General features: G+C 49.2%; 1 protein-coding gene across 4 annotated transcripts in view; it reads left to right on the forward strand.

The window, feature by feature from the left end:
* Positions 1-4,828: 4,828 nt before the first annotated feature.
* cog1 (component of oligomeric golgi complex 1) overlaps positions 4,829-11,207 on the forward strand; it is a 15,192-nt gene continuing 8,813 nt past the window's right edge. For 3 of the 4 annotated variants that reach the window (XM_044182709.1, XM_044182711.1, XM_044182710.1), the window contains exons 1-8: positions 4,829-5,208; positions 5,749-5,996; positions 6,198-6,379; positions 6,548-6,724; positions 7,521-7,677; positions 8,505-8,715; positions 8,923-9,253; positions 10,853-11,207. The exon at positions 10,853-11,207 is cut by the window's right edge and continues 100 nt beyond it. In XM_044182709.1, the coding sequence (XP_044038644.1) occupies positions 4,897-5,208; positions 5,749-5,996; positions 6,198-6,379; positions 6,548-6,724; positions 7,521-7,677; positions 8,505-8,715; positions 8,923-9,253; positions 10,853-11,207 (1,973 nt within the window). In that variant the 5' untranslated portion in view covers positions 4,829-4,896. The remainder of the gene's footprint in view (positions 5,209-5,748; positions 5,997-6,197; positions 6,380-6,547; positions 6,725-7,520; positions 7,678-8,504; positions 8,716-8,922; positions 9,254-10,852) is intronic. The other variant, XM_044182708.1, reaches the window with a different exon arrangement.

An 11,207-nucleotide genomic window follows, 5' to 3' on the forward strand; every position in this document is an offset into this window, starting at 1 on the left:
ACTGGTGGACTCTGATGCAGACTGGTGGACTCTGATGCAGACTGGTGGACACTGATGCAGACTGGTGGACACTGATGAAGACTGGTGCAGACTGGTGGACTCTGATGCAGACTGGTAGACACTGATGCAGACTGGTGGACTCTGATGCAGACTGGTGGAGACTGATGCAGACTGGTGCAGACTGATGCAGACTGGTGGACACTGATGCAGACTGGTGGAGACTGGTGGACACTGATGCAGACTGGTGGACTCTGATGCAGACTGGTGGAGACTGGTGGACTCTGATGCAGACTGGTGCACTCTGATGCAGACTGGTGGAGACTGATGCAGACTGGTGGAGACTGGTGCAGACTGGTGGAGACTGGTGCAGACTGGTGCAGACTGGTGGAGACTGGTGGACTCTGATGCAGACTGGTGCACTCTGATGCAGACTGGTGGAGACTGGTGGAGACTGGTGGACTCTGATGCAGACTGGTGCAGACTGATGCAGACTGGTGGACTCCGATGCAGACTGGTGCAGACTGGTGGAGACTGGTGCAGACTGGTGGAGACTGGTGCAGACTGGTGGACTCTGATGCAGACTGGTGGACTCTGATGCAGACTGGTGCAGACTGGTGGAGACTGATGGACACGGATGCAGACTGGTGCAGACTGGTGGACTCTGATGCAGACTGGTGCAGACTGGTGGACTCTGATGCAGACTGGTGGAGAATGGTGCAGACTGGTGGACACTGATGCAGACTGGTGGACTCTGATGCAGACTGGTGGACACTGATGCATACTGGTGCAGACTGGTGGACACTGATGCAGACTGGTGCAGACTGGTGGACACTGATGCAGACTGGTGGACTCTGATGCAGACTGGTGCAGACTGGTGGAGACTGGTGGACTCTGATGCAGACTGGTGGACTCTGATGCAGACTGATGCAGACTGGTGGAGACTGATGCAGACTGGTGCAGACTGGTGCAGACTGGTGGACTCTGATGCAGACTGGTGGAGACTGGTGGACTCTGATGCAGACTGGTGCAGACTGGTGGAGACTGATGGACACGGATGCAGACTGGTGGACTCTGATGCAGACTGGTGCAGACTGGTGGACTCTGATGCAGACTGGTGGAGAATGGTGCAGACTGGTGGACACTGATGCAGACTGGTGCAGACTGGTGGAGACTGGTGGATACTGGTGCAGACTGGTGCAGACTGGTGGAAACTGGTGGACACTGATGCAGACTGATGCAGACTGGTTCAGACTGATGCAGACTGGTGGACACTGATGCAGACTGGTGGAGACTGATGCAGACTGGTGCAGACTGATGCAGACTGGTGGACACTGATGCAGACTGGTGGACTCTGATGCAGACTGGTGGACACTGATGCAGACTGGTGCAGACTGATGCAGACTGGTGGACACTGATGCAGACTGGTGCAGACTGGTGGACACTGATGCAGACTGATGTAAACTGGTGCAGACTGGTGGACTCTGATGCAGACTGGTGGACACTGATGCAGACTGGTGGACACTGATGCAGACTGGTGGACACTGGTGCAGACTGGTGGACACTGATGCAGACTGATGCAGACTGGTTCAGACTGATGCAGACTGGTGGACACTGATACAGACTGATGCAGACTGGTTCAGACTGATGCAGACTGGTGGACACTGATGCAGACTGGTGGAGACTGATGCAGACTGGTGCAGACTGGTTCAGACTGATGCAGACTGGTGGACACTGATGCAGACTGGTTCAGACTGATGCAGACTGGTGGACACTGATGCAGACTGATGCAGACTGGTGCAGACTGGTGGACACTGATGCAGACTGGTGCAGACTGATGCAGACTGGTGGACACTGATGCAGACTGGTTCAGACTGATGCAGACTGGTGGACACTGATGCAGACTGATGCAGACTGGTGCAGACTGGTGGACACTGATGCAGACTGGTGCAGACTGATGCAGAGTGGTGCAGAGGACGCAGGGGACGCAGAGTCCACCTACTCCAGCTGACCCGTCTGGAAAGTGAAGGCTCCCAGTTCTTGCACTGGCTGAAAAACGTGCGGCTCTTCTGTTAACCTGCTGCGGAAGATCATTTCCGCCAGGAAAAGAACAAAATGACTCATACTCTTAGTAAGTCCAAATTTTGATTTACTATCACATCATCATGAAATAAAAAGTCATAATATGACATTTGATCTCATAATTTTCACTTAACCATGAGCATTGTTATTATGATTAACTTTAATGTTTTAACTTTAATTTCCTCGTGGAAATGGGCTTCCATAACTGCGTCATCAAACACCTGATGAGCCCCTGAGTCATTTTATTTGATTAAGTTTATTTTGGTGTGAGCCAAATTCTACACTGATAAATTGAAAGCTATCATAAGTGAACCAACTCCTCTGATTATACATTTCATGAAGGCAGGATTTATTGCAAGACTGTCGTATTAGATGGGCGGAATGTGTGTGTGGTGATGGAGCTGATAAATACTGTGACATAGCTTACATTGTTGATGTTGATGAAGTGGCGTTTGCTTGCTATGGAAATTCCCTCTCTGTTCCTATTATAATGTGATATATATATAATATAATATAATATAATGTGCCTGCGAGCATAATGTATATCACATGTATCACATCACAGTCAACCACTCACCATTTATTTTTTGTTCTTTGAAAGAATAAAACAAAGAGAAGTGGAAATCACTTGATAAGTTGTCACAACTGCCAAACGTTGTGTATTTCGGGATCAATTAAAGGGGGAAGAGCAACCAGACCAGGTGGACTGTGTGTGTGTGGATTTCTCAGTTGTATCCTTAAAGCCCCCTTCCTCTCAGAAAGCTGTTTTGCTTATCATTGCTTGCTGTGATGCCTGAGCGTCACTGTGCAGAATGATGTATTCACATTCATCTGCTGACGTCCCAGCAGGTTTTCACACATCACGACTAGTTTGGAGCCGATCACGGTTCAGTTTACAGCTTACATAAGTGCGATGTGGAAACTTGAAACCTCCAGGTCACTTCATGGATGTATTATTAGATCTGGGTACCAGACCACTGAGAGTTGCTCGCCCGGTGCATACGCCAAAAAAGCTTCTGGGTTTACTTCCGGGGTCTGCGGCCCCCTGTGTTTCTCCCGCTCCGCCCATAGACTTTATGTTGTGATGACGTCACAGATTTTGAAATCGCTTTTCTCGGCTCGAGGATACAAATATAAAACCTCCATGGATCAAAAATTCATAACAGAGTCACGATTGTCCTTGTTTGCAGTTCGAGGTGTCGTGTCAACAGTTTTACAGACGTCTCTGTTATAATGGCGGCCTTTGGGGAAAATGCTTTTCACTGCAATACCGCGAGTGGCCACTGGAAAACAATGGCTGCGAGGCTGAGCGGCGGGATCCAGGGGCGGATCCAGCGGTGGGATTCAGGGGTGGGATCCAGGGGCGGGATCCAGGGGCGGATCCAGCGGCGGATCCAGGGGCGGGATCCAGGGGCGGGATCCAGCGGCGGATCCAGCTTCGGATCCAGGGGCGGATCCAGGGGCGGGGTCCAGGGGCGGATCCAGCGGTGGGATCCAGGGGTGGGATCCAGGGGCAGATCCAGCGGCGGATCCAGGGGCAGGATCCAGCGGCGGATCCAGGGGCAGGATCCAGGGCGGATCCAGCGGTGGGATTCAGGGGTGGGATCCAGGGGCGGATCCAGGGGCGGGATCCAGGGGCGCGCTCAGCCCCAACAGAACGTAGCAAAACGTTTATGGAGACGGAGACGGTGGTCTGTCCAACGATTTATTGTAACTCCGATGAGACACAACAGCACCTCTTGATGGACTGCTACAGAGCTCAAGAGGTCTGGACCACCTTGAAAGGACTCGGTCTCTCTTTTGATATGAATTACAACTCAGGCATGTATGGACTCCTAGAAGACAAAATGCCTCCGAAACAAAAAGAAGCTGATGAGCTTCAGCTGCTCATCAGCATTGTGTGTGTACACATCTGGAAAACCAGATGTGCCGTGGTTTTAAATCAGTGCTGACGGACCTCCGGAGGAGGACTATGGATAAAAGACTTTTACTCCCCTGGGACACACTGGACTTTTAATATCTTATCTCTCGCTTGGCCCTTCATATTAGCTAACACTTTTACCACTTTGTATTATGTTTAATATTCATGTATGAATTGTATTGAAGTATTTATGTTGTGTTTTTGTTTTTGTAAACTTTGTATAAACTTGTTGAAACTTAATAAAGATTTACACCCCGCACTGCCTCTTTAGACCTGCTGTTTCTGCACACTCTGCTGCTGACACCTCTGACACCTGCTCACCTTTCGAGGAAACGTGCGTTCAACCCGGAAGCTGGAGCAAAGCGGTGCACGCCATGTTTTGTCTCGTTATCCATCCATGGCTCCCACGGGAGAACGGGTCTCCAGCAGTTAAAGTTTCAAAGTGAAAAATCTTAACATATTCATAGAGTTGGGATTTTTGAATGAGGCAGAAGGAGGAATGTCATTAACTAGTTCATATATAATTTTTGTGGAAAAACCATATCAAACACAAATTATTATTTGTACATGTCAGGGGGGGTAGACATGAGCAACAAAGATGTGTGTGGATGGAACTTGTAAGAAATGGATTGGCAGGTTTATTATTATTATTATTATCAGACGGTTATAATAATAATAATAATAAAACACTTTGGGGTGATTTGATTGGCTCGGCAGTGTGGGTAGGCGGCACCCAACCTACACGGAAATGTTCTCTGACAGACAGCTTTTGTGACCAATAAACACATCGTACTCGGTCGTCGTCACATTATTGCTTACGTGGAGGCAGGAAGTGTACTTCCGCAGGTCTTCCGGGTTGGAGGTCCTGCAGCGTCTGAAGTTGTTTTGGAGGTGCGATGGCCGAGGATCCTGCGCTGGCTCTCCGGGTCTCGGAGATCAAGGACCCGGCGGTACTCTTCGAGCGCTACAACACCGAGGAGATCCGCCGCATCGAGCGTAAAGTCCGCGGGGAGATCGAGCAGAAGAAGGAGGAGCTGAGGCAGATGGTGGGGGAGCGCTACCGGGACCTGATCGACGCCGCCGACACCATCGGAGAGATGAGGCAGTGCTCGCAGAGCGTCGTCCAGGCCATCCAGGACATGCACCAGTACTGCCACCGGCTGAAACAGGGCAGAGCCGGCGGGAGCTGGCCCAGCCGCGGCCAGGAGGTACGCTGCGTGTCCGTCCTGGGAACACTAAACTTCATTTAGAAATGTGGCAATTCATTATTATGTAAATGATATGCAAACATACACCCCAGCCCCAACACCACGTTCTACTAAGTGCTGACCTGGTTCCACGGCTCTCTGGAACCAGGACTCACAGTAGCCAAAACGCGCTGCTGGTGGACGACTTGTATGCCTTTACCTGAAGGTCCTTCTGAGTTATACACCTCCTTACCACGTGTTCTGATAGGTGTGTGTTATGCAGGGGGATATTAAATACTCATATTTTAAAATGAAAAGTGGGGACACATCTCCATAAAGGAGATAATGGAATGTGTAAACCCCGATCAGCTCTATGGAGGATTCTTTACTAGTGCACAATGACCTGATTCACACACATCCTAATAGTGTGCATCTCTCCTTTGTCACTTCATGGTCTAGTGTTGGTACTTACTATCCTCATCATTGCTTCTCTCTCTCAAATGAAACCCAACACACGTGTATCACACTGGTATAAACGTGCCGTGTGTCGTCCTGTTGTAGAGCCAGAGGCAGTGGCAGGAGAGCTTCTACACCATGGCCTCTCAGATCAAGCTCCTCCTGGAGATCCCTGAGCGCATTTGGAGCGCCATGGAGGCATCCCAGTACCTCCAGGCCACCCAGCTCTACCTGCTCTGCTGCCACCTGCACAGTCTGCTGCAGCTGGAGGCCGCTACAGGGGGCCACTACAGCCCCGTCTTGGCCCGCTTCCCCATCCTGGTCCGGCAGGTAGCCACCACCGGACACTTCAGGTACTAGATTTTTTTGTGTCTTTGGGCAGACACAAAGTCACCAAGTAAAAATCCTGCTTGGGGGCTAGTGATCCTAATGGAGAAATTCCAGACCCTCAGACCCGAAAGGATTAGTGATGGATCCACTTGCAGCAGACCCAGCTAGGTCCAGTTAGTGGAAGCTAAGTAAGTAAGCAAAGTAACGAGTCTGTCCTGTTGCAGGTCCACCATTCTCCTGGACAGCAGGTCTCTGCTGCTGGGCCGTGCGGTGTCAGACCAGGCCATCGCTGAGGCCCTGGTGTCCACCATGCTGCTGGAGGACAGCTCACCACGCCAGGCCCTGGCTGACTTCCTGCTGGCCCGCAAGGCCTCAATCCATCAGCTGCTCAACCAACCACAGCACGGTATTCTACCATTTGTAACACCTGCCAACATGCATGCATTTTATTATCAGAGTGCCAAACGCAAACGGCATGAAGCAGGAAATGTGGCTTTTAATGAAGAGCAGAGCAAGTAAAGCAAAAATGGCCGTCACAAATGTGTACCGGTTCATAAACATGTGTTTGGTCCAGGTGCGGGGATCAAGGCCCAGGTGTGCAGCCTGGTGGAGCTGCTGGTCACCACTCTGTTCCAGGCCTACGCCGTCTTCTACCTGCCCCCAGAGGGAGGCCCCAGGCCGGGGGAGGGGGCTCTGAGCTGTGGCATGCTCTTCTCTATCCTGGAGAATGTCACCTCCACCACACCTGCAGGTGAACAGCTGGGATGTCCTGGAAGTCAGGGTCCTTTTAGTGATTTCCTTACCGAGAGCGACAGCAGTGTTAATAAGACCTGTTAATACAACTCCCTTTATTAACAGGCACTACATGTCTTAGCACCACATGTGATGTATTGTTACTTTCAGAATAGGTAGAAATGCCATTATTAGGCCTGTCAGTTGTACTATACATGTTCTAGGGCGGTTTTTCGTGTCTGAATGTCCAGGGGTTTGCATGGATAGGGGAGAGTATCCGTGTTTCAAGGGTGTAAGAACCACGTTGGCGGGACATTCTGAGCTAGGTTTGCCATCATGCTTTGGCAGTATGTAAACAGAACGTATAACGTTGCCATGGAGTTAACTATCTTTTTGCATTTTGCTGAATCTGTACCATGAAGGGTCATGCTACATTAGCTACAAGCAGTCCCTGTCTGTACTGTTAATACTGATGGAAAACTCGAAACATGATGTTTATGGGGCTTGCATTTTTTGATTTCTCAGCAAATTTGTGAATATTTATCATTTTATCAGGAGAAAGACCACGCCAGGCTCATTGCTTTATGTGTGTGACATCTGTAGGTTCTGATTTTTGATGAATTTTGACTCCTAGAAGAAGAGTGTTTTTTGATGCATCAGTTGGGTTCAAAGAGTTTAAATACAGCATGTCTTAAAATGCACTACGTGGAAAGTAAGAAAATCCAAAGTCAGACTTAGGATCCGTTAATGTGTTCTGAAGCACAAAAATCAATGCATAAAGACAACGAGGCCATCAGTCCCATCCCTCTCCTCAGCGAAAGGCAGGAGGGTGTTGCAGGAGGAGACGAGTACAGGCAGCTGGTTCAAGTACCTGCCTCCCTCCATCACTGAGTTCCAGCCCGCCCTTCGCACCCTGGCTCAGCCAATCCAGAGAGAGCAGCTCCGGGACACCCTGCAGCAGTGGATCGATACGTAAGCTCCAGCCAATCAGGACACTGCTCATCTTTGTCATATTTGCTCTGTTTCCTTTTGTATTAGGTGTTTTTCATTCAGTTTGACATTAAATGACTAATTATTAGAATAATATGCAACCACAGACTAGTTGAATGATTTTGCTTGTACTGCAAAACATGGAAATCGCATGTCAGGACCCAGTTTGATTTCTTTATATTTGAAGGAGCAGGAGGCCGAGTCAGGCTCCTGCTCCTGCCTGTTACGCAGGATTCATTGGTTAATAATGAAGTAGTGAGTCGGTTTATAGCCATTGACTGCTGCAGAGCCATGTCACGTCACCCCTCTGCTGCTCTGAGCTTCTCTTCCCCAACAGAATTGCTGTTTTCATTCACTCATTATTTCACAATCATTGTCAGCTGCAGTTAAACACACAACGCTTGCTGCACAGATGTTTCACATTAAAAGCCTTCCAGCGGCTCAGTGGGCATAATCCCTCCCTTTGCTGGCAGGCTGGTAATGTAAAAAATCTGCAGAAAAGGTTGATTTCCATCGACAGTAGCATGAACAGAGGTTGAACAAACGCCAAGTAGAAGCAAGTGGAATGAATTAGTGTATAAAACAGTATTCCTGCTGAAAAGAGAACGTGAGCAGCAGAGTGGTGAGTACGACACGACTCTGTTCCATCAGTTGTAGTCTACTGATGGAGTCAGTGCTGTGGAAATGCACATATACTGAATTTACCACGTGAGTAATTCTGAGGGTTTTTACCTGGCCTTTATTTGTTTGTGCTATTGCGACTTCACCATTATTGGAGAATTTACAATATATCTTTGCTCTGCTCTCAGCTGTAAAGAGGACATCGGCCGTGGCGTTGGCAGCCTTCTGGTCTATGTGAAGACCCTGAAGGGGTTGGCAGCCATTAGAGATTCTGTGTGGGACCTCCTGTCCACAGACTCCATCAGTCAGCACTGGGGCACTGTGTGCCAGCGGCTGCTGGAGCGCCCCCTGGCTGTCTGGAATGACTTCCTCCAGCAACTCTTCCTTCAGCGCCTGCAGGTTAGTGCTCTCCTAGCTTCACAATTATTAGCGCCTTTAACGGTTTTCGAGATCTAGACGGGTCTGTCCGTTGACTTTGTATGGATTCATGCTTCCTTGACATTCCTGTGTCGTGTTCAGTCTCAGAAGTGACAGGCCTGCCTGGTGATGCACTAAAAAATGTACATATTGTAATATTCCAATGATTTCTTCCTCCCATTCCCCGAGGCCATCACCAAAGAAGAAACTGAAGCCATCTCCACAAGCTCCGTCCAGCTCCTCACCTCGGCTGTGAGAGATCTGGAGGGGGGCCAGACCATCCATACCCAGTACGAGGCAGATGTGGCCTCCTTCCTGTGGTCGGAGTCTCCAGGGGACCTGCTGAGTGATGCAGGGTGGGTCAGTGTGACCCAGCGGGGGCAGCAGCACCAGAGGAGTAGCCTGGCCATGAAGACCCAAGCCCTGACACCCTGCGTTCAAAACTTCTGCTCCTCCATGGATGCTAAGCTAAAGGCCAGGCTTGATGACCTCCAGCACTACCTTCCCTGCCAGGACACAGGTAAGGGCAGTTCAAACTTAGCTACTGTGTGCTAAGTCAGACAGACATCTTCCTTAGGACAGGCAGTGGGTTGTCAGTCCCAGCCTAGTCTCCATGAGGTGGTGTAGTTCCCAATATCCAAACACCTGTTACTGATCTTGGCGATTTGTCATGTAGCCTGAGGCAGAGGCCATCATTGTCTTCCACTGGCATTGAATAGGCCTTCAGCAAACGTATCTGATGGAACATAGGACATAAGACTTAAAGTCTAGAGCCCCACAAGTGGCTCATTGAGGCTGAAATGGTCACTGCAGCTCAAAATAACAAAATGCCAGCTAGAGTACGAATTAAGCAGACAGTTTTGCTATCATTAGTGGCAGGTCAGACCCATAGACTGTATAAAACTTGGACGTAGTGTCCGTGACGTCACCCGTAGGTTTCTGAAGAGCCGCTGTGAAGCTCAAAGTGGACCCCACCTGTCACTCAAAGCGGCCACGCCCTTAATTAAGCAGAACTTGAAGCCTTAATATAATTTAAACGGGTGAGTTCTTCTACTGTTGTCATGAACGGGGAAATTAGCTACAGAGACCAAAGCCATTTTTTGTACCAGGCTGTAAACGTGTTTACTTCTGCTGTAAAGTCGGGCATTTTAACACGGGGCTCTGTGGGGACTGACTCGCTCTTGGAGCCTGCCTCAAGAGGCCATTGGAGGAACTGCAGTTTTTGGCACTTCGTGTTGGTACTATAACTGGTACGCTAACTGGCAACATAGCCAGCAACATGCTAGCATTAGCCAGCCCAACTAGCCTGTCTTGCTAACTGGCTTGCTAGACATATTTGTGCCATCAACTAATGTCTGACATGTCTGCAAACCTCTCTTTGAGCGTGTTACACTCCTGCAGAGTAATATCTCAAGAACTATTTGATTGATTTGCCGTGACATTTTGTCCACACATTCGTAGTCCCCAGAGGAATCTCAATGAAATTTCCTTGTAGCGCCACCATGAGGTTGACATGTTTGGTTTTGAGTGAAAAGTTTCAACAACTATGGGATAGTTCGCCTTGTTGATCCAACCTGACTTTTCATCCAGCGTCACTAGGGGGTCATAATTTTCACTTGTCCAGTGAAAGATTTTGACATATTTTTACTCCTGCCACCAGCAGGTTGACATTTTTGGTTTAGAGTGAAATGCAACAACTATTTAATGGGTTGTCGTGAAAATCGGTACCGACGTTCACTTTCCCCTCAGAATGAATTGTAATATGGTTTGGTGACTTTCCATCTAGCACCATCATCAGGTCAACATGTTAATGTGTCCAACACTTTGGTTTCTGACCAAATAACTGCAGAACTAATGACATTTCAGCCTCAGCTGTATTTTGTGTTTAGTGCTAATTAATAAACATTGTAACAATAGTAATGGTAAACTTTATCATTATGAGCATGTTATCATACTGACATTAGAATACAGCTCAAAGCACCGCTGTGTGTACTTGCAGCTTCACAGAGCTGCCAGCTGGCTATATATAGACTCTGTGTTAAGTAAATGTATACAGACCCAGTGTTACATCACATCCTAAACAGCGATACGTGTTCATCTTTCATGCTGTGCTCGGCAGGGCCTGACTCCATCTCAGCCACAGTCACCTCCTCTGGTCCCACCGAGAGCTCGTCAGCGTCCTGTTTTAACCGTTTCACGGACTCGCCGGCAGTGGAGGAGGCTTTACGTGAAGGCTGCCTGGCCTGTGTTCGCCACATCCTGTCCTCCATCCGCTCTGAACTGGCCATAGCCTCACCGGACCCCAGCCGTGCCCGCCTTAGTTCAGTTCTTTTCATGGCCAGGCTGTGCCAGTCCATGGGTGAACTCTGCCCCAACCTGAAGCATTGCATCCTGGGAAAACAGAACGGGCCCGAGGCCACAGTGAAGGGGAACCCCAGACAGGGCAAGAAGCTAGGCAAAGCCAGGGCCGCTAC

This window comes from Siniperca chuatsi, linkage group LG21 (assembly GCF_020085105.1).
Source record: "Siniperca chuatsi isolate FFG_IHB_CAS linkage group LG21, ASM2008510v1, whole genome shotgun sequence".
Classification (NCBI taxonomy): Eukaryota; Metazoa; Chordata; class Actinopteri; order Centrarchiformes; family Sinipercidae; genus Siniperca; species Siniperca chuatsi.